The following is a 21,874-nucleotide window of genomic DNA, read 5'->3' as shown; positions in this document are numbered from 1 at the left end:
CTTTATGGCTCTCCAAACCACGAGGCTGCCAGGCTGCAGGGGGTGCATCAGTTGCTTTTAGTCTCAGACTGCAAGACAAATCCTTCTTCTCTCCAGTAACTGAGGTGACATGGGGGGGGGGAGGGGGGGTTGGTAATTGTGTCTATCTTAAACAGTATTGCAGAAGCTTCTGTTGGGTGGATCCTTCTCAGCAGCTCTAGAAGTCACTCATAAGGGAGTGAAGCTGAGGTGAATCCTGGAGTGACCTCTTTCCACCTGTGTTCAGGTGTAGGGTGGGCAAGGTTGGCCTGGAGGTGCAAGAGCAAAATAGTGACGTAAAGATCTTTGACAGGAAGGGACAGGTGGTGCCAGAATCATTTCCCTTCTGCCTCTCTCTTCCCCTTTCCTCATTTACAAGCATTTGGGAGCCATCACAAAGGAGCAAGTGGAAACTCAGGTACAACAATGAGCAGAAGCTCAGACAGAAAGGCTCCTCTGGGTGTGTAAAGAAGATACATAGGAGGTGGTTCAGTGCTTCTCCTTCCCTGCCCTTACTCAAACCTTTTGGGGCCACCCCAAAACCAGGCTCTGCGTGGTGTGAGTCACATCAGCATTGCAGAAATGCAAGTAGGTGCCTAGAAGCTCTTCCTTGCAGGGTTTTAGAGTTTGCTTTGTGTTTAGAGGTGGTTGGCATCGTTCTTGCAGAAGGTGAGGGCAGCATCTGTGGCAGGAGCACTGGGAGTGCCTGCTCTGAGCTGCCTGCTGGAGGGATGCTTGGGCATCTGTGTGGGAGGAGGGCTTTTAATTACTGTGAGGTGATAGCAGGAGGAGAAGCTTTGTGTTTAGATGCAGAGCTCTGCTGAAGTGAGCAAGCATAGATAAGAGACTACAAAACACACAACTTGCTTATCATGAGCTCCTTGCTGTGTGTCTTCAGAGTCCTTACTCAGCTTCCTGCAGTGCCTTTCATTAAGCAGTCTCTAGCTCAGTAGCTGCACGTGTAGGCCACGCTTTGTGACTCCTCCTGGGGACCTGCTTTCCAGGTAGGCTGACACCATTCTCCTTCCAGCCAGTCTTTGGGCATTTTGATAGCTGCTCTGCAGCACTCAGCTCTGCCTGTGCCTCCCAAGGGCAGTGGGGGCTCTCTTGGTAGCTCATCTTCCCTGCTGCTTTGGGTCTCAGCTGCTCTGCTCTTCCTGTGAGTTACTGGCCAGGTGTTTCTGATCAGTGGCTGTGGTGCTCTCCCCTGGGCTGCCTGGCTCTTGGGAGCAAGGAGGGAAAACTCTTCTTGGTGGAGAAGGACAGAGAGATGCAGGCAGACAGCGGAGTGCCTGACTGTTCCACAGGGCAGGGTGGTGGAGCTGGACTGAAGAACAAACACTGCAGGGCAGAACTTCCATTCCTTCCCCCTCTGCTGCCCTCCAGGCTCACTGACCCCCTCCTGTTATTTATCTTTCTTTCATTCCAACATAACTAAGACAAAACACTTCCACAGGTCAGATCTTGCAGACAGATCTAGTGAGTGGGGAGTTCTGGTGTCTCCTCTTTCAGCTTGTAGCCCCCAACTACCAGGGGACTACAAGAACCATCACCCCCCAGCCTGTATTGTTCAGCTGGGGGGGCAGCTGGGTGACACAGATTGAACTCTGGTGCCTTTGCTTGTGCATTCCCAGGGAGGTTGTGGAAGTCTCCTCCCTGGAGGTGCTCAAGGCCAGGTTGGATGAGGCCTTGAGCAACCTGGGCTGGTGGGAGGTGTCCCTGCCCATGGCAGGGGCTTGGAACTGGAGGATCTTTAAGGTCCTTTCCAGCCCTTTCTATGAATATCTGCTTTTCTATAAATGCACAAATGAAGAGCAAAACACAGCTGGGGAGACACTGGAGCAGGTTGTTCAGGGATGTGGTTGAGGTCCCATCCCTGGACACAGTCAAGATCAGACTTGATGTAACCTTGGGCAAGCTGCTCTAGTTGCAGATGTCCCTGCTGGCTGCAGGAGGGTTGGACAAGATGCCCTTTGAGGGTCCCTTCCAACCCAATGCTCTCTGTGAAACCAAAGCCCCACTCAGAAGCAGCTCATTCAGCAGAAGATTCTGCAGCTCAGTTGAATTCAGCCTCTCCCAACACATAAGGCTGGACAGGGCTCTGGGCAACCTGCTCTGGTGGAGGATGTCCCTGCTGACTGCAGAGGGGTTGGCTGACCTTCAGAGGTCCCTTCCAACCCAGACCATTCTATGAGAACCTCCTTCTGGCCTAGATTGGATGTTAGGAGCAAGTTCTGCACCATAGGGGTAGTGGAACACTGGAACAGGTTGTCCAGGGAGGTGCTTGGAGTCCCATCCCTGGAGATCACAGTATCACTAAGGTTGGAAGAGACCTCAAAGATCATCAAGTCCAACCTGTCACTACAGACCTCATGACTAGACCATGGCACCAAGTGCCACATCCAATCCCCTCTTGAACACCTCCAGGGATGGGGACTCCACCACCTCCCTGGGCAGCACATCCCAATGACTCTCTCAGTGAAGAACTTTCTCCTCACCTCCAGCCTAAACTTCCCCTGGCACAGCTTGAGACTGTGTCCCCTTGTTCTGGTGCTGGTTGCTAGAGAGAGAGAGACCAACCCCTTCCTGGCTACAACCTCCCTTCAGGTAGCTGTAGAGAGCAATGAGGTCTCCCCTGAGCCTCCTCTTCTCCAGGCTAACCAACCCCAGCTCCCTCAGCCTCTCCTCACAGGGCTGTGCTCAAGGCCTCTCCCCAGCCTTGTTGCCCTTCTCTGGACACCTTCAAGTCTCTCAATGTCCTTCCTAAACTGAGGAGCCCAGAACTGGACACAGGACTCAAGGTGTGGCCTAACCATTGCTGAGCACAGGGCACAATGACTTCCCTGCTCCTGCTGGCCACACTGTTCCTAATGCAGGCCAGGATGCCATGGAGCTATTCAAGGTGAGGCTGGACAGGGCTCTGGACAGCCTGCTCTGGTGGAGGATGCCCCTGCTGACTGCAGAGGGGCTTGGACTGGCTGACCTTCAGAGGTCCCTTCCACCCCAGCCCGTTCTGTGCTTCCACACTAACCTCTTCCTTAGCCAAGGAGCCTCTCTGTCAGCCTTTCCTTTTCCTTTTTGGTTTTCAGTTTCTTTGTTTGCCTTCAGTTTCCTCTTTTGCTTCTCGGCTTCCCCCGCGGGGCAGAGGCCCTGGGGCGGGGCAGAGGCCTCGGCTCTGTGTTGCTTCCCTCCCTCTGGAATCATGGGTACTTTCATTGCAACTCATCTCTTTCTGTTTGTTTCGTATAGGGTTGGTAGTGCAGGACCATTCAGACCCCCTGTTCAGTTCATATGCCTATAAGTCCCACTACCTACTGAACGAATCAAATCGTGCTGAGTTGATGAAATTACCTATGATTCCTCCTCCTCCTTCGTCAGCTTCCAAACAGAAATGTGAGAAAGGTAACCAAAAGACTTTCTCTCTCTCTCTCTTTCTCTTTCTTTCTTTCTCTTTCATTTACTTTTGCCTTTTTCTCTTTGTTTGTTTGGGTTTTTTGTTGCTTGTTTTCGCTGTTGTGGTTTATTTTATCCTATTATTTCCCTTGGAAATCAAACCAAGAGATGTTCTGCCTGTCCAGCACCGCTTGCTGCTCCTCAGGGAGCTGCAGCCCTTGGTGATGGCTGGGAGCCTGTGTTCATGCTGTTGGCAGTTGGGATTGGTTAATTAATGGAGGATGATGGTTCTAAAAAGGGCTTAAAGTAATTGCTGTCCACTAAATTCTCCTTGCAAGAAGCTCAATCGGTTTGTGTCTGGCCTGGGCTGGTCCAGTTTTGAGGGAAGCTGTTGGCACAGGGATGTGAAGAGAAGGCAGAGTTTGATGCTGGTGCAGGAGGATGCAGAACAGCTTGGATTTCATGCATGGGAGAAGAGGAGATGTTCTCCTTCACACCTTACAGGCAGCTTCTGCAGAGCCTGAGAGAAGAAAGGAGTTTGCAGGTTGCATGAGAGTGGGGGCTGTGTCCAGACAGAGGATGAGCAAGGCAGCAAGCTTTTGCCTGGTTCTCTGCCCCCTGCAGCTCTGGGATGGCTTCTCTGCCCCAGGCAGAGCTCCCTGCAGCTCTGGGATGGCTTCTCTGCCCTGGGCAGAGCTCCCTGCAGCTCTGGGATGGCTTCTCTGCCCCGGGCAGAGCTCCCTGCAGCTCTGGGATGGCTTCTCTGCCCCAGGCAGAGCTCCCTGCAGCTCTGGGATGGCTTCTCTGCCCCGGGCAGAGCTCCCTGCAGCTCTGGGATGGCTTCTCTGCCCTGGGCAGAGCTCCCTGCAGCTCTGGGATGGCTTCTCTGCCCCGGGCAGAGCTCCCTGCAGCTCTGGGATGGCTTCTCTGCCCCGGGCAGAGCTCCCTGCAGCTCTGGGATGGGCTCTCTGCCCCGGGCAGAGCTCCCTGCAGTTCTCTGCCCCGGGCAGAGCTCCCTGCAGCTCTGGGATGGACTCTCTGCCCCGGGCAGAGCTCCCTGCAGCTCTGGGATGGCTTCTCTGCCCCGGGCAGAGCTCCCTGCAGCTCTGGGATGGCTTCTCTGCCCCGGGCAGAGCTCCCTGCAGCTCTGGGATGGCTTCTCTGCCCTGGGCAGAGCTCCCTGCAGCTCTGGGATGGGCTCTCTGCCCCGGGCAGAGCTCCCTGCAGCTCTGGGATGGCTTCTCTGCCCTGGGCAGAGCTCCCTGCAGCTCTGGGATGGGCTTTCTGCCCCAGGCAGAGCTCCCTGCAGCTCTGGGATGGCTTCTCTGCCCCGGGCAGAGCTCCCTGGGATAGAAAATTGCTGGTTGTGGTGTGGGTGGTGCTGGAGCATCTCTGAATGCCTCATGGGGTTAGGGGGAGCTAACTTAACCTCTGTGAAATCTTCAGCTGTCCTATTTTATTCCCCACAGAACTTAGCTTTCCTGAGAGCATTCAGAATGGTGCCCAGTTTAGCCCACATTCAAGTCAGGTCACTTTGAACCCCGCTGGGCTCTGCTGCCTTTCCTCAGCACCTGTAATTCCTGAAAGCAAGAATTATTTTGAGCCCTCTGCTTAGCTTGAGCAAATCTCTCCCTTAATGCATTCTGAGAGCAAAGTGTTGGGTTGGTTGGTTTGGTTTTTTTATTCCCTTGCTGGGTTGGGTTTGGTGTTGGTTTGGGTTGGGTTTGGTGTTGGTTTGGGTTGGGTTTGGTGTTGGTTTGGGTTGGGTTTGGTTTTGGTTTGGTTTTTCTTGCTGAGCATTGAAAATTTTCTGTTTGATTTTTGGATCTATTTTTTTTTCTGCTCCCTTATAATTTCTTTACCTTTTTTGGGTTTGTTTGGGGGGTTTTTGGGTTATTTTTTTTGGCACTTCTTGGCATTTTACCCTGTTGGAGAATGTGTCAGCTGTTGACTCTAGCTCTGCATTTCCTCTGAAATCAATTCTGCAATGAAATGCTTGGAAGAAATTAACTTCTTTTCATTACTTTTTGGTGGGGGTTTGGGGGGGGAAGCTCTGGGGGGAAAAAAAAACCAAATCCCTGGAGGTTGGATTTGATCCTTTTCAGCAGAGGAAATACAGATCTGGTCATGCAAGGAATGTTTATTGTGACTGTTGGAAAAGTCTGCAGGGGGCCAAGGTTTTCTGCTTGGAGGTTTGAAAGTTTCCCTTAGTGATGCTTGTTGGGATATTGTGATTGGAGGGGGGTGAAAAATGGCTTTGAATCTGCTCAAATCTCTGCCAGATTTCCCACCTGGGTCACAAAACCAAAGGAAATCAATTGGTGCAGCTAGGAAATGTCTCTCTGGTTTATCTCTTTGCCTATTTAAAGCATGACCACACTTGTAAGGTCTCAGATCTTTACCCTGTGAGCTGCTTGCTGTGCTCAGGGTGTCCCTGTGGCTCTCCACTCCTCCCAAAATCCAAGCCAGCCAAAACAGCTTTTACCCAAACAAATCTAAACTCCAGCAGTTCAGCTGAAGGTGTCCTTTGGGTGTGCCAAAGGAGCTTCTGGGGCGATGGGGGGCAACTTTGTACGGAGTCTGACCCTGCTGTGCTCATACTGCTGAAGTGTTCTTTGGGTGGGGTAAGCAGACTGGGGCCAGGGCTGTGTCCTTGGTACAGAGCAGCACTGATCAAGCTATAGGCTGGGGGGGTTCCTGCACACTGGCTGAGCGCTGGGGGATTCAGTCACAACAATGTTGGTTCAAAAAGCGAGCCTTCAAAAGGTGCTCATTTGGCACTGCTGTGGCCAGCGGCGGAGGCAGAGCCCCCCCAGGGCCTGGCCGGCGGCAGAGGCAGAGCCCCCCCTGGGCCGGCGGGCGGTGAAGGCAGAGCCCCCCTGGGCCGGCCAGCGGTGAAGGCAGAAGCCCCCAGGGCTGGCCGGCGGTGAAGGCAGAGCCCCCCTGGGCCGGCCAGCAGCAGAGCCCCCCTGGGCCGGCTGGCGGTGAAGGCAGAGCCCCCCTGGGCCGGCCAGCGGTGAAGGCAGAGCCCCCCTGGGCCGGCCAGCGGTGAAGGCAGAGCCCCCCTGGGCCGGCCGGCGGTGAAGGCAGAAGCCCCCAGGGCTGGCCGGCGGTGAAGGCAGAAGCCCCCAGGGCTGGCCGGCGGTGAAGGCAGAGCCCCCCTGGGCCGGCCAGCAGCAGAGCCCCCCTGGGCCGGCTGGCGGTGAAGGCAGAGCCCCCCTGGGCCGGCCGGCGGTGAAGGCAGAAGCCCCCTGGGCCGGCCGGCGGTGAAGGCAGAGCCCCCCAGCGCCAGCCAGCGGTGAAGGCAGAGCCCCCCTGGGCCGGCCAGCAGCAGAGCCCCCCAGGGCCGGCCAGCGGTGAAGGCAGAGCCCCCCTGGGCCGGCCAGCAGTGAAGGCAGAGCCCCCAGGGCCAGTGGGCAGTGAAGGCAGAGCCCCCCTGGGCCGGCCGGCGGTGGAGGCAGAGCCCCCCTGGGCTGGCCAGCAGCAGAGCCCCCCTGGGCCGGCCAGCAGTGAAGGCAGAGCCCCCAGGGCCAGTGGGCGGTGAAGGCAGAGCCCCCCTGGGCTGGCCGGCGGTGAAGGCAGAGCCCCCTGGGCCGGCCGGCGGTGAAGGCAAAACCCCCCTGGGCTGGCCGGCGGTGAAGGCAGAGCCCCCCCGGGCCGGCCGGCGGTGAAGGCAGAGCCCCCCTGGGCTGGCCGGCGGTGAAGGCAAAACCCCCCTGGGCCGGCCAGCGGTGAAGGCAGAGCCCCCTGGGCCGGCCGGCGGTGAAGGCAGAGCCCCCCGGGCCAGAGGCAGAGCCCCCCGGGCCTGGCCAGCACCAGAGGCACAAAAGCTGGTGGCACTGCCCTCAGGGGCAGCACTTCCACTGGGAATGTCTCCCTTGCTATCTCCACTCCTGTTTAAAGCACACTCAGCTGCTTTTTGTGTGTCCCTGCTGCAGTCAGGAGTCACAGCTTGCCTGGCACAGCCTTTTTTAGCCAACATTGTTCAGCCTGCCTTGATCTCCTCCTGCTGCTGGTTTTTCCCCACGGGGCAGAAGAAACTGTGGAGTGATCTGTAACAGGACTGTCAGTTGGGAAGCAAATCCTTACCCCTATAAACCAAGCAGGGTTGTGTTTGTTTTTGTTTGTTCAAAGGTGGGAAACTGTTGTGCTGTGAATCCTGCCCAGCTTCCTTCCACCCTGAGTGTCTCAACATAGAAATGCCTGAGGGATGCTGGAATTGCAATGACTGTAAAGCTGGCAAGAAGCTGCGGTACAAGCAGATCGTTTGGGTCAAGCTTGGAAATTACAGGCAAGTTGGTTGGGTTTGGGGGTTTTGAGTGCTGTGGGGGCGTATCATGGGCTGCAGAGTTACAGGACAGTAACTCAGAGCAGCTCAGCCCTCAGAAAGAAGAGCTGCCATGGCAGCAATTCATCTGCCTCCTGTCGAGCCAATCCCAGGTACAACTCGAGGCCTGGTGCTGAGTGGGCTGAGAGCAGCCCTGAAGAAGGAGCCTTGGGGGTGTTGGTTGCTGTGCAGCTCCCCAGGAGCCAGCAACGCCCTCCTGCAGCCCTGCAGGCAGCTGTGTGCTGGGCTGCAGCCAGAGGAGTGTGGGCAACAGGGCAGGAGAGGGGATTCTGCCCCTGGACTCTGCTGAGACCTCATCTCCAATCCTGCTTCCAGTCCTGGTGTCCCCAGCATGAGAAGGACACAGAGCTGCTGGAGAGAGTTCAGAGGAGGTCACAAAGATGATCCAAGGGCTGGAGCAGCTCTGCTGTAAGCACAGGCTGAGGGAGTGAGGGCATTTAGCCTGGGGAAGAGAAGGCTTCAGAGGGACCTTAGAGCTGCCTTGCAATAGCTGAAGGGATCCTGCAGGAAGGCTGCAGAGAGACTTTTGCTGAGGGTGCCTAGAGCCAGGCCAAGGGGGAATGGTTTGAAGCTGAGGGAGAGCAGGGTTAGACTGGAGCTGAGGAAGAAGTTCTTCAGTAGGAGACTCTGGAATAGGCTGCCCAAGGAGGTTGTGGCTGTCTCCTGCTTGGAGGTGTTGAAGGCCAGGTCGGATGAGGCCTTGAGCAGCTGAGTCTGGTTGAGAGGTGTCCCTGGCCATAGCCATTCTAGGGTTCTATGAGTGCCACCCTTGAAACAAAGTCCTGCTTTTCCCAGACAGTGATGGACACTTGGTTGCTCTTAGGTTTGCTCTGGAGAGGGTAACAGCCTGTGGAAAGCAGAGGCTGTCTGACGGAGCCAGGCTGTGCCAGGCTGTGCCGGAGCACAGAAATCCACGCAGGTGTCAGCGCTGTTCTAACAAGGCTTCGCCACAGTCCGGAGCCAGAGCTGCTCCAGGTGTTGCAGAAGTGGCTTCCATTGCTCAACCCAGGTGGGCAGACAGAGAGAGGCTCCAGCTGTGCTTCTTACCTTCTCCTCTTTTTGCTGCTTTTCAGGTGGTGGCCAGCAGAGATCTGCAATCCCAGGTCTGTGCCTCTCAACATACAGGGCCTCAAACATGATATCGGGGACTTCCCAGTATTTTTCTTTGGTTCACATGACTACTATTGGGTACACCAGGGCAGAGTTTTCCCTTATGTTGAAGGAGATAAAAGCTTTGCTGAGGGGCAAACTAGTATTAACAAGACCTTCAAGAAAGGTAAAATCAAACAAAGTTTCTAGTGGTTTATGACAAAAAACAGTACAAATGAGCAATTCCACGTGTTTGTTGTCTCCATCACCACTTAACCTGCATGGGAATCTTATGTGACTTAGTGTTCTGTGTTCACCTTAAACCTGCCAACATTCTGTGGATCCCTTGACTGCAGATAAACAGAAACTCTTTCTTTTGAGTGCCTACTCGTTGTTGCCTTGCTTTTGGCAAGTCCAGTCCCTTCCACCCGCTGGGGGAAGGGAAAGAGGGAGCTTGGGATCTGCTGCATGGGATCATTGTGCGGTGTCTGGGTACTGAGCGGGGAGTACCCCGACGCTCTTCATGATGCAGTAACTCATTGCTACTTTCGTGTTTCTGTTGATAAAGTTCTGTTCCTAGCTGTTTAAAAACCCAACTGTGAATTGCATACATGTGTGTGGCCTTGATGAGCAGCAGCAGCTGCTGATGGCTTTTCCTTTCCCACTCCCTCACACAGCACTTGAAGAAGCTGCAAAGCGCTTCCAGGAGCTGAAAGCACAAAGAGAAAGCAAAGAGGCGTTGGAAATTGAGAGGAATTCGAGGAAACCTCCACCTTACAAACACATTAAAGTGAGTTGGCTTCTCTCTTTCCTTCTTGGGGCATGGGTAAGCTGTGTGTTGAAACCAGCATCTGCAGCAGGCTTGAGGGAATTCAAACAGAGAGTTCCTCTGCTCCTCTCCAGGCTCTTTTGTTCTGTCTTAGCAACAAAGCAGAGCCACAGAATTGTTTTGGTTGGAAAACACCTTTAAGATCATCCAGCCCAACCATGAGCTAACTGCTGAGTCTGGTGCTAAGCCATGCCCCTCAGCACCACATCTCTGAGTCTTCTGAAGACCTCCAGTGAGGAGGGATTCCACCCCCTCCCTGGGGAGCCTGTTCCAGTGTTATGGTAACATAAAACATTCTGGGAGAGTATGAATAAGAATCTGCAGCTAGGGCAGGTTGCTCAGAGGCCCAAACAACCTCACCTGGAATGGGTCCAAGGACATTTACCACCTCTCTGGGCAATCTGTCACTTGTTCTGGACCTTCAGAAGGGCCTAGAGGAGCAGTAATGATGCAATCATAATGATGTATGGTGGCCACAAGAATGCTCAGCAGCCTGGCAGCCCTGCTCTGTGAGGAAGGGCTGAGAGAGCTGGGGCTGTGCAGCCTGGAGAAGGGAAGGCCTAGGGGAGACCTGACTGACATGGACCAGTGGCTGCCAGGAGGATGAAGACTCCCTGTTCCCAAGGAGTCCCATGGAAAAGGCAAGGGGGGGTGGGGACAAGTTACTGCTGGGGAGAAGAGAATGTTTCCCCATGGGAGCAGCCAGATGCTGGAGTCACCTCCCAGGGGAAGCAGTGGAGTCCTCTCCTCTGGGCACTTTGCAGCCTCAGCTTGCCAGGGTGCTGGGCCCAGCTCCCTGCAGCTCTGCTGTGACCTAGGAAGGTTGGAGCTGATGATCCCTGGGGTCCCTTCCAAGCTGGCAGCCTGGGATGCAGTCAGCTGATGCTTGTCCTCTGCTGAAGCTGTCCAGTCCGTGTTCTTCATCATTCCTTCTGCTCTTCCTTCGTTCCCCAGTCCAACAAGGTGATAGGGAAGGTTCAGATCCAGGTGGCCGACCTGTCGGAGATCCCTCGCTGTAACTGCAAGCCCTCGGACGAGAACCCCTGCGGGCTGGAGTCTGAGTGCCTCAACAGGATGCTGCAGTACGAGTGCCACCCCCAGGTGTGCCCCGCGGGGGAGCGCTGCCAGAACCAATGCTTCACCAAAAGGCTCTACCCCGACGCCGAGATCATCAAGACCGAGCGGCGGGGGTGGGGCCTCAGGACAAAGAGGAGCATTAAGAAGGTAGAGTGCTGGATGCAGGCTGTGTGGGAGACACCGGTGTGCTGTGCTGGGAGGGCTCTGACCCCGTGCAGCTGGGGGCTGTGTGTGTCCCAAATGCCAGCAGCTGCCAGCGGTGCCTGCTGTGACAGACAGCAAAGCTGTGTGGCTCGGGCAGGAGTGCTGATGTTCACTGACTGCAGTGGATTGGAAGGGACCCTCCGAGGTCTTCCTCTCCACCCCCCCTGCACTCACCAGGGACACCTCCAACTAGAGCAGGCTGCACAGGGCCACATCCAGTCTGATCTTGAATGTCTCCAGGGTTTGGGCCTCAACCACGTCCCTGGGCAGCCTGTGCCAGTGTCTCATCACCCTCACTGTGCAGAACTTCCTCCTGATGCCCAACCTAAACCTACCCTGCTCCAGTTTCAAACCACTGCTCCTTGTCCTGTCTCCACGAGCTCTCTTCGGTCCCTTCTCAGCCTTCCTGTAGGTCCCCTTCCCTGCTGAGCTGTTTTGGCAGAAGCATCTTGACCTTGGCAAAGCTCCTTGAGGTGATTGTGACTTGGTGACTTCTGTTGGTGGAGGAAAAGAACCACAGATGTGTTCTCACTGCCAGTGGGCACCAAGGCAGAGAGTGGTCAGGGAAAAGGGAGTCTGACTGCTGGCTTCCTTCCCTGGCTAAGCCCACCACAGAGGATGGAAGCTGAGAGCTGACAAAATAAACCTCCTGGGTTTTCTCTTCTTTTTTTCCTTCCCTTCCCTTCATCCTTGTCACAAATCAGCAAATGACAGTCACAGAATCTCAGCATTAACCAGATTGGAAAAGGCCTTGGAGATCATCCAGGCCAACCTATGCCACACAGTGATGAAGGTCAGATCATAGAACAGTCTGGGTTGGAAGGGTCCTCCAGAGGTCATCTAGTCCAGCCCCCTCAACTAGATGAGGTTTGCCAGAGCTGCCAGGCTGGTGGTGAGCAGAGAAAGTTCTGCTGCCTTTTCATCTGGAGTGGGCTTGTTGCTGAGACAGCAAAGACCTGGTGCCAGGTGTTCAGGGATGGCTCGAGTTGAGTGCTTCCAAAGTACATTTAGGTGGGAAAGGCTTTCTTTTCTTTATCACCACAGCAACAGTGAGCGTGGGGGTGGTGACCTTGGTTGGACTTGGCTTTTCCAGGGGGAGTTTGTCAACGAGTACGTTGGTGAGCTGATCGATGAGGAGGAGTGCAGGCTGCGGATCAAACGCGCCCACGAGAACAGCGTCACCAACTTCTACATGCTGACTGTGACCAAGGTAGGCCTCACCTCCTGGCCAGCCTGAGCTCCTCATGGCTTGAAGCTAAGGGCAGAAAGCTGGCAGAATCATAGAATTGTCAGGGGTGGAAGGGAGCTCAAGCATCATCCAGTTCCAACCCCCCTGCCATGGGCAGGGACACCTCACACCACAGCAGGTTGCTCACAGCCACATCCAGCCTGGCTGCAAACACCTCCAGGGATGAGGTTTCCACCACCTCCCTGGGCAACCTGTGCCAGTCTCTCACCACTCTCATGGTGAGGAAGCATTGCTCCATCTTTGATCTTGTGTTTGTCATTAATGCAATGGGTGAGGAGCTCTTGGGTTGCCACAGAATGGGTTGGTTTGGAAGGGAATTTGAAGATTATCTGATTCCAACCCTGCCCTGCCATGGGCAGGGACACCTCCCACCAGCCCAGGTTGCTTAAGGCCTCATCCAACCTGGCCTTGAACACCTGCAGGAAGAAGGCATCCACAGCCTCCCTGGGCAGCCTGTTGCAATGGAGTCATTGCCCCTGGAGGTGTGTAATAAACCTGTGGCCGTGGCACTTAGGGCCACGGTTTAGTGGTTGTGGTGCTGTTAGGTCAGTGGTTGGACTGGATGATCTCAGAGGTCTTTTCCAGCCCAAACCATTCCATGGGTCTGTGTAAACTGGCAATTTTAAGTAATTTAAAATGAGCTTTGTTTTGCTGCCTCAGCCTTCAGTAGTCAGCAGGGAGCAGCCCTGGTCTGCAAGCACTGAGCAGGTCTCTTTCTGTCCCCAGGACCGGATCATCGATGCTGGCCCCAAGGGGAACTACTCTCGTTTCATGAACCACAGCTGTAACCCAAACTGTGAAACCCAGAAATGGACAGTGAATGGAGACATCAGAGTGGGGCTCTTTGCTCTCTGTGACATTCCTGCAGGTAGGAGATGGCTCTCTTCTGCCTGCACGCTTGGGGCTTGGCAGGGCTGAGTTCCCATCTTGGCCGTGCCTCGGTTTTCCTCTGGAGTCACCTAACACCAGTGACATTGACAGGGACTTGGTCATTCACTGGAGTGGGGACAGATGTTTGGCTTGCAGTTTTCACAGGGCTCTCACAGTTAGGAATAGTCTGAAGCACAAAGCTGCTCTCAGAGCCAGCCGCAGGGTTTGCTGCCAAGGGCAAAGCTGCATCGTGCAAGCAGTTAGCACAGCCCTGATGCTTCCTCCACTACTGTTTGTCTGCTCTGGTGGTGTCTTTCCATGTTGAGTGTTCCACCTGATTTCCATGCTGAGTGTTCCACCTGACCTCTCCTTTTAACCAGGTCATTATGCCAGCAGAGCTGCTGCTGCTGTCTGAGCCAGGCAGACTTTGCTGCTTTCAGAGGCTGAGCTCAGTGCAGGGTTTCAGGCTGGCTTGGGCCGCTCTGTCTCACAGACAATGGAGCGAGCTGTCAGATGCTAATGAGATGTCACTGCCACACTGCTGTCTTTGCTGGCTGGCTGTGAGGGTGAATTGTTTCTCTTTCCATTTTAGGAATGGAATTAACATTTAATTATAACTTGGATTGCCTGGGCAATGGTAGGACCGAGTGCCATTGTGGAGCAGAGAACTGCAGTGGTTTCCTAGGAGTGCGGCCAAAGGTACATGGATGGAAACTCAAGCTTCTCAGCCCAAATCTGCACATTTTGGGGGGGAGGCCATGGGAGGCTTCTGTTTCATTTACCTTTTCACTTCAGTCTGGGTCACTTTTACTTTCTCACTTCAGTCTGGGTCATCCTTTCCCCCCTGGATGTCTGTAAAGTGCTGCCATGTCTAGGGTGCAGTTCATGTACCAAAAGATGTCAGTTCAGATGCCTCTGGGTGAACATTTCTGGCTTTTATAGCTTTGGAACTTCCTTGAATGGATTGAATTGAAGCAGCTAATTACCCAAAGCTGATGGACTGAAATGCAAGGGGCTTAGAGGGTGACTGTGCTGTGACCTTTGTCGTTGGCAGACAGCGTTTGCAACGGCGAACGAGGAGAAGGTGAAGAACGCAAAACTAAAGCAGAAGAAGAGGAAAATCAAAACAGAGCAGAAGCAGATGCATGAGGACAACTGCTTCCAGTGTGGAGATGGGGGAGAGCTCGTCATGTGTGACAAGAAGGACTGTCCCAAAGCATACCACCTCCTATGCCTTAACCTGACTCAACCACCTTTTGGTAAGAGCCAGTCTACAGCTTCCTCGGCTGAGGGGGCTGGGGGTGCTCAGCCTGGAGAGGAGAAGGCTCCAGGGGGACCTCAGAGCTGCCTGCCAGGAGCTGAAGGGATCCTGCAGGAAGGCTGCAGTGGGGCTTTTCCTGAGGGTGTCTAGAGGCAGGCCAAGGGGGAAGGGTTAGACTGGGTCTTGCCTGCAGCAGTGTTGTGAGCCAGGGGAGGCCTCAAAACTGCCCAGCGCCTGGGAAGTGTTTCCAGTCAGATTCCTGTAGCTGGGAAGCAGAAGTAGCTCCTGCAGTAGGAGCTGGGGTTTGTGACCTTGGTATTCGCCTGGACAGTTACAGCTCGGGGTAAGGGTCGAAGGCCTGTGCTCACTTCAGCTTCCCCTCTTTCTCTGCTGCCATCCTCAGGAAAGTGGGAATGTCCCTGGCATCAGTGTGACATCTGTAGCAACCCTGCAGTTTCCTTCTGTGAGTTTTGCCCTCGCTCCTTCTGCAAGGATCACGAGAAGGGAGCGCTGGTGGCGTCAGCCCTGGACGGCCGTCTCTGCTGCTCCACACACGACCCCAAATCTCCCGTGGCACCCGAGTACTGGAGCAAGATCAAGTGCAAATTGGAACCACAGAATCCTGCAGAAGAAACCAAGGAGTGAATTTGGTTCTAAACAAGAAGAAAGGAGGGGGAGAAGAGGGGGCAAACAGGCAACGAACTCAAAGAGACTGCTAGGACACACTCAGTCTGCCGTGGGAGCTGTCGTGTCTGGCCTGGGACCATTTAACCTTAGCAAGCAGAAGCAAGGAGCTGGTGTTTGGTTTTTATTCTTTGGTCATTCTTTTACCCTTGAATGTGCTACAGCAGCTCTTACTGTTGGGAACCAGGAAACATCTTGGCCTTTCAAAGCAAAAATGCAGACCTTTTGGGTTTGTTGGGTTTGGTTTTGCTGTTTGGTTTGGTTTGGGGTCTTTGGTTTTTTTTGCCAGTGAGGGGAAGATTCTGTTCCAAAAGCTGTTCCTTGAGTGTAGAAAAGCTGAAGCATAGCAACCTATTTATTTATTTAATTTGGAAAGGGTGTTGAAGATCTGCTTTGGATCAGTCAACTTGTCTTGAGAAACCAATTAGCAAAGCCAACCTAACTTCTGGGTCTTAGTTTGGAAAGAAGAAAAACCTCCCTCCCCCAACTCTGTGTAAAAACAAAAGACCAGGTGTGGGTTTCAGACCCAGGTGGCCCTGAAATGCCTCCATTCCAGTACTCACTTTAAAGGCATTCTGAGAAGGTAGGTTTATAGGTCATGGGATCAATACTGTTGAGAAACCAGGTGTAGGACTCGTTGGGAGGTGCTTGTGACATGAGATCTGGTGGTGCTTGAGGAGGGGAGGAGTGATGGTTCCTTGCTCCAGAGCTGTGATTGGGGTTTGCAGACCTCTTGGAAGTTCAGGAGGAGCTTCACTGCACAATGGACCTTGCTTTATCCCCCCCTCATTTGGGACCCCTTGGTAGTCAGGAGAGCCTCTGAGCTTTGGTCACCATCCACAGCACGCTCAGAAGGGAAGTCTGAACCCTGCCATTGACTTCTTGAGCTGGAGGATCCTTCTGTGTGATTTGGCACCTGCCAAGTCCTCCCTGCTTTTCTGGCAGCTGCTGGTGTGAGTCTTTTATTTCTGCCTTCCCAGGCTTCAGAGGCAATCTGAGAGCTGAGGGAGGCTGCCCTGTGTGCATGTTTGGGTTGAGTGAGTGTTCAGATTGATTTGATTTTATGTTTTGTGGAGAGAGATCTTCTGACTTTTTAATCTTCATTGTTTTAATGGAGCTAAGAAAATTCTCAGCACTCCTTCAGTGAACAGGGTATTTTCTGTCTGGGGAACAAGCCCTAGCCACAGCCACCAGCTTCAGCCTGGTGAGACACTTCTCTCTTGGATTTACTGCTAGAGAGACCAGGCTCCTTCAGCCAGGCTTTTGAAGTGGCTTAGGTAGGCTCCTGCTCCAGAGTTCCTTTGGAAAACCTACCCCACCCCCACCCTCCTCCATTTCTCCTGTGAGGAGCCAAGGGGGGGCTCCTTTCTCCAGGCTGAAGTTAGTCTTTGGGGAACCTCTTCCCCCAAGCCCACATCTTACAAAGCACTGTGCCACCCCCCCTGCCCTGCTAGAGTTAAGGTCTGCTTCTGACCTGGCTTCTGAATCAACTAACCTTGGACTGGCCTTGGGCTGATGGATGTTGGAGAGAGCCCTGAGCTGCTAGCCAGATGCCAGCAACACTTCCTAAATTAAGCCTTTGAATTAAGAATCAAGAACATAGTCTCTGGCAAACTGCAGCAACCTGGTGACTTCTCAGCTCAGGACCACAGTGAGCTGGAGAGGTTCATGTGGGACTTCTAGAGCATGTGCTGCCCCTGGCTGGTGTCCTCCTCATCCTCCAGTCTCTGTGCAGGGGGGGTGGGAATGATTCTGTTTTGTGGTTTGTTTTTTTTTTCCTGTGTGCAATTATGAAGTTACAAAACACTCCAAGCAGCTGCTGTGCCATGGAGCTGAGCTGGAAGTTCCTCTCCTGACTGACTGACTGACTGCACCTGGAGCAGGGGTGGGCACAGCTGTGCAGCCCCCACCTGCTGGTGGATCAGTTGCTGGTTAGCAGAGGGTTTGGTAGGGTTGGACTTGGAGGCTCTTGGAGGTCTCTTCCAACCTGGTTGATTCTCTGAGGGCTGCTGGGATCTCTTAAAGCACTTCATCTTGTGGTCAGTTGAATGTCTGAAACACTAACCTTGCTTGAAAGCAGTGCTATATTTTGGTATTTTTTACATGGGGAAAAAGACAAAAAAAAACAAAAAAAAGAGAAGAAGAAAACTTTACCAAAAGGATTTTATTTTTCTTACCATTTTTGTGTGATGGAAAAAAACTTTTTGTCTCTTTTTAAAGCTCTTCCTGGGTGGTGTTGAACCTTCCCAGCAATCCCAAACGCAGCTCTTGCTACAGCAGCCCGTCAGGCCTGGGGGCTCTGCTTCAGATTATTTATTAGGGCTTGGGGGTGGTGCAGGTGTTTGGCTCTTGGAGGTCAGAGCACTCTGAGCGGTGCAGGTAGGCCCTGGGGTGAGCGCACCCACAGGCTTCCACCCCGGGGCTCACGCTGCTGCCCCAGGCAGGGGCGGGTGGGGTGCTAGCCCCACGACACCCTCAGGAGTGCCAGTTGCAAGGGGAGCTGTGCTGCTTGGGGATTGCAGAACACTTGGAGGGTCACAGAAGGCTTCATAACCTTGAAAATGCTGTGAATTGAGGCCTGCTGCCCCTCCTGTGCTGTGCCACTTGATGTCTTGGTTGACTTTGTTTGCAAACTTCTCACAGGTGCTCTTCTTTTCCACCAAACTCAACAAACCCCAAACAAAGAGGAGCAGCTCACAGCCAGGCTTGGACTTAAAAGGGAATACAGGAGACTTGTTCCAAGCCTAGAAACCAAGAGCCTGAGCTGAATTTTGTGCTGTTGGAGAGAAGGTGAATCCAAAGCCTTGGCTGTTCTGAGATAAGCAAATACTCAGCTGCAGCTCTCGTGGTAGCTGCAGAGGGTTTGTTCTGTTTGCCAAACACCATTTGAACCACACCTTGAATACCAGGGATGTGATTCCTTTTGTAGGGAAGAGATTTCCCAGCTGCTCAGATCAGTTGTGGGAGAGGTGATACTGGATGGTTTGGTCATTTCATGCTGAGGCCTGGGAGCAACCCACAGAGCTGCTGGGGGTTTGTGCTGGGAGCTGGCGGAGGTTGAAGCCCTCGGGTGGAAGGCTCCAGCACGCTTTGCCCTCCTTTTGTTTTGAAGTTTCTTGGTGGCACCACGCTTCTGGTGAGCACCTGGCTCCAGCCCTCTCCCAGCCTGTGGGCTGCTCTGCAGAGCTGGCAGGGTTTGGTTGCTGGCTGGAGCTTTTCTCCTTGGGTTCACCGCTCAGCACAGCGCAGGCGCCCTGCAGGCCGCCCCTGGCTGACGGGCGGTGCAAGCACTTGGTCGTGTGGCTTTTAGGTGGCTTTCAGGCTCCTCATCCTCTCAACAGACTGTGGAAGGTGCTTGCAGCTCAGGAGGGATAATGCTCAAGGCTGTTTTGCCTTCTCTGGTCTCCACCATGGCGCTAGAGAACCTGTTGAAGCGGAGTCACAGGGCTGGAACGTTTCCTTTTGGCCTTGGGCTCTCCCACGCTCGTTTGTCGTCTCTTTGTTTCGGGGGCTAGAACAGGAAAGCCACAACGCCTGGAGGCAATTAACAGTGAGCATCAAATCTGTATATATTGAGACTTTACAGAACTATTGTGGGGTTGGGGGGAAAAGGGGGAGGAGGGTGGGAAGGGGGTGTCCAGCGCTGGTACGAAGTAGTCACTTTAACATGGAAACCTCTGCCTCATTGAATTCAGGGTTTAATGTACTTGAAGCTCTGCAGTTCCTTAGCCAGCTTCTTTTTATTTATACATCAACCTTCTTCTTTTGTTGTCTTTTTGTACACTACATTGAAAAAAAAAGGAAAAAAAAAAAATCATGTCTTTTGCCTTCCCTGAGGTTCTTTTCCTGCTCCCTCTGGACAGTGAATCTACCACAACAGAGGAGAGTCTCTGGGGAGCAGCTGTCTCTGCAGGAGAGACTCCGACCTCGTGCTGTCCCTTGGCTTTTGGTGTCCCCCCATCCGCCCTCCCCCAGCCCCTGCCACTGATCTTTGTGTAGCAAAGGAAAACATTTGCACTTAAGATACACTCCTCCACTCTGGATGTGTTCACCCTGCTGTCCTGAGGGGAAAAAAACACAGAAAGCTGAGAAAAAGACAAAAAAATAGCTGTTCCCTCTTCCCTTCTGTTCCTGGGTGCCAGGCTCAGGTGGTTTAAAGCTGTTCCCTCTTCCCTTCTGTTCCTGGGTGCCAGGCTCAGGTGGTTTAAAGCTATTCCCTTTTCCCTTCTGTTCCTGGGTGCCAGGCTCAGGTGGTTTAAAGCTGTTCCCTCTTCCTTTTCTGTTCCTGAGTGCCAGGCTCAGGTGGTTTAAAGCTGTTCCCTCTTCCTTTTCTGTTCCTGAGTGCCAGGCTCAGGTGGTTTAAAGCTGTTCCCTCTTCCTTTCTGTTGCTGGGTGCCAGGCTCAGGTGGTTTAAAGCTGTTTCCTCTTCCCTTCTGTTCCTGAGTGCCAGGCTCAGGTGGTTTAAAGCTGTTTCCTCTTCCCCTCTGTTCCTGAGTGCCAGGCTCAGGTGGTTTAAAGCTGTTCCCTCTTCCTTTTCTGTTCCTGAGTGCCAGGCTCAGGTGGTTTGAAGCTGTCTCCTCTTCCCCTCTGTTCCTGGGTGCCAGGCTCAGGTGGTTTAAAGCTGTTTCCTCTCCCCTTCCATTCCTGGGTGCCAGGCTCAGGTGGTTTTTGCCCCACCAGGGGCTGTCTGAGTGCTCTGGAGAGGGGAGCTGTGGCGCCGAGCACTCGGTGCTTTGCACAGCCAGCTTCTGTGATCCACGTGGAATCCGAAAGGGAAAGCACTTCTGCATTTGCCAAAGCCATCCACTCACTCATTCCCCATCCCTCCCTGTGGGCCTGGGCCTGCCAGGCTCCCTGCAGCGGGCACAGCCCCTCGTGTGGCACCGGTTTGGGTACGAAGAGACTGGACACAAAGCCAGCGCCCCTCGGCTGCCTCCTCTCCGCCTTCGCTTCTCCTTCCCAAACCAAGCCGCTGGCACTGCCAGGGGACACGGGGTGGGCACGGGGGTGCCACCCAGGCAGGGGCAAGCTGGTTCCAAACACAAGTGACATTGCACAAGACAGATTCCCCCCCTGCAGCTCCCTCCCTTGCCCCTTCCTTCCTTGCTTCCTTCCTAGAGTCCTCCTTTCCGTAGCCCTTTTTGGTTGGTCGTCCGTTTCTCCTGTCCCAGACTTGGTAGGATCCTGTGAGATGTTCTTGCAGAGGAGAGAAACAAAAATCCCTCTGGAGGCTTGAATAGCAAAAACAAAAAAAAAACCAAAAAAAAAGGAAAAAAGAGGGAAAAAAAGAGAAAAAAAAAAAGAAAAAAGCATCAGTAGTCACTGAAAAAAAAAAGAGAAAAAGAGGAAAACAAAGAGAAGTTGTTGGAGGTTTGACTTAGAGAAGCTCTTGACACTAAAGGACGTAGTGTTAACCTTATCCCTGGAGGTGTTCCACTGGGGCATTACTGTATCCTGACTTGATGTTGCAGCCTAGGCTTTGAGCTCTCTCCCAGCTCTCCTTTTGGTTGGTTTTGGGTTTTGGTTTTGGGTTTGGTTTTTTTCCCTCCCCCTTCTCTTTATTTTCTTTCTATGGATTCCTTTCCTGTGGGGTGGGGGAGGGGGTCTTGTTGTTCTGCCCCAGAAATGTTCTTCTTCTTCTTCTTGCATAGTGTGAAACCTTGTAAAGCTTCTTGGGTAACCCCCCCTGTACATAGCTAGCTACTGCCCCTTAGGTTAGCATCCTTCCCCCCTTAGAAACCTGCCTGTAAGATTTTAGCTTCTTTACTTGAAATGTGTGTGTGGTTGGTAGGAACATCCCATTTTTTGTACATTCTATTTACTGAGATGTTGCCCTTTGGGGGTCACTTTTTTCCCTTTTGTTTGTTCACTTTTTTTTTTTTCCCCTTTTTTTGTTCTTTTTCCCCTTTTTTTTGTTCCCTTTCTTTGTTCTTTCCCCCCCCCCCCCCCCCCCCTTTGGGTCCTTTTTTCCCCTTTCTTTTGTTCCTTTCCCCCCCTTTTTTGTTCCTTTTGTTCCTCCCCCCCCCTTTTTTGGTCCTTTTCCCCCTTTTTTTGGTTCTTTTCCCCCCCCTTTTTTGGATCTTTTTATTTCTTCCCTTTTTTGGTTTATTTTTTTCCCCTTTTTTTGGTTCTTTTTTTTCTTTCTGCCTTTTTTTGGTTCTCTTTTTTCCTTTCCCCCTCTTTTTTGGTTCTCTTTTTTCCTTTCCCCCTCTTTTCTGGTTCTCTTTTTTCCTTTCCCCCTCTTTTTTGGTTCTCTTTTTTCCTTTCCCCCTCTTTTTTGGTTCTCTTTTTTCCTTTCCCCCTCTTTTGGTTCTCTTTTTTTCTTTCCCCCTCTTTTGGTTCTCTTTTTTTCTTTCCCCCTCTTTTGGTTCTCTTTTTTTCTTTCCCCCTCTTTTGGTTCTCTTTTTTCTTTCCCCCTTTTTTTGGTTCTCTTTTTTCCTTTCCCCCTCTTTTGGTTCTCTTTTTTCCTTTCCCCCTCTTTTGGTTCTCTTTTTTCCTTTCCCCCTTTTTTTTGGTACTCTTTTTTTCTTTCCCCCTTTTTTTTGGTACTCTTTTTTCCTTTCCTCCTCTTTTTGTTCTCTTTTTTTCCTTTCCCCCTCTTTTGGTTCTCTTTTTTCCTTTTCCCCTCTTTTTTGGTTCTCTTTTTTCCTTTCCCCCTCTTTTGGTTCTCTTTTTTCCTTTCCCCCTCTTTTTTGGTTCTCTTTTTTCCTTTCCCCCTCTTTTTTGGTTCTCTTTTTTCCTTTCCCCCTCTTTTGGTTCTCTTTTTTCCTTTCCCCCTCTTTTGGCTCTCTTTTTTCCTTTCCCCCTCTTTTTTGGTTCTCTTTTTTCCTTTCCCCCTCTTTTTTGGTTCTC

The 21,874-nt window shown here is 52.8% G+C and overlaps 1 protein-coding gene across 12 annotated transcripts in view; it reads left to right on the top strand.

Annotated features, from left to right (window-relative positions):
• Window positions 1–16,160, top strand: part of NSD3 (nuclear receptor binding SET domain protein 3) — a 49,804-nt gene extending 33,644 nt beyond the window's left edge. For 10 of the 12 annotated variants that reach the window (XM_068156737.1, XM_068156734.1, XM_068156730.1 and 7 more), the window contains 10 exons: window positions 3,268–3,420; window positions 7,546–7,702; window positions 8,833–9,035; window positions 9,526–9,638; window positions 10,632–10,901; window positions 12,052–12,168; window positions 12,934–13,075; window positions 13,670–13,776; window positions 14,132–14,336; window positions 14,742–16,160. In XM_068156737.1, coding sequence (XP_068012838.1) covers window positions 3,268–3,420; window positions 7,546–7,702; window positions 8,833–9,035; window positions 9,526–9,638; window positions 10,632–10,901; window positions 12,052–12,168; window positions 12,934–13,075; window positions 13,670–13,776; window positions 14,132–14,336; window positions 14,742–14,983 — 1,709 coding nt within the window. In that variant the 3' untranslated portion in view covers window positions 14,984–16,160. The remainder of the gene's footprint in view (window positions 1–3,267; window positions 3,421–7,545; window positions 7,703–8,832; window positions 9,036–9,525; window positions 9,639–10,631; window positions 10,902–12,051; window positions 12,169–12,933; window positions 13,076–13,669; window positions 13,777–14,131; window positions 14,337–14,741) is intronic. The other 2 variants (XM_068156735.1, XM_068156739.1) reach the window with 1 other exon arrangement.
• Window positions 16,161–21,874: the final 5,714 nt, after the last annotated feature.

This window comes from Melanerpes formicivorus, unplaced genomic scaffold, assembly GCF_026170545.1.
Source record: "Melanerpes formicivorus ecotype bairdi unplaced genomic scaffold, bMelFor1.0.p_v2 SCAF_34, whole genome shotgun sequence".
In the NCBI taxonomy this organism is placed as follows: Eukaryota; Metazoa; Chordata; class Aves; order Piciformes; family Picidae; genus Melanerpes; species Melanerpes formicivorus.
The sequence above is the reverse complement of the archived record's forward strand: the minus strand, read 5'-3'. Positions and strand labels throughout refer to the sequence as shown.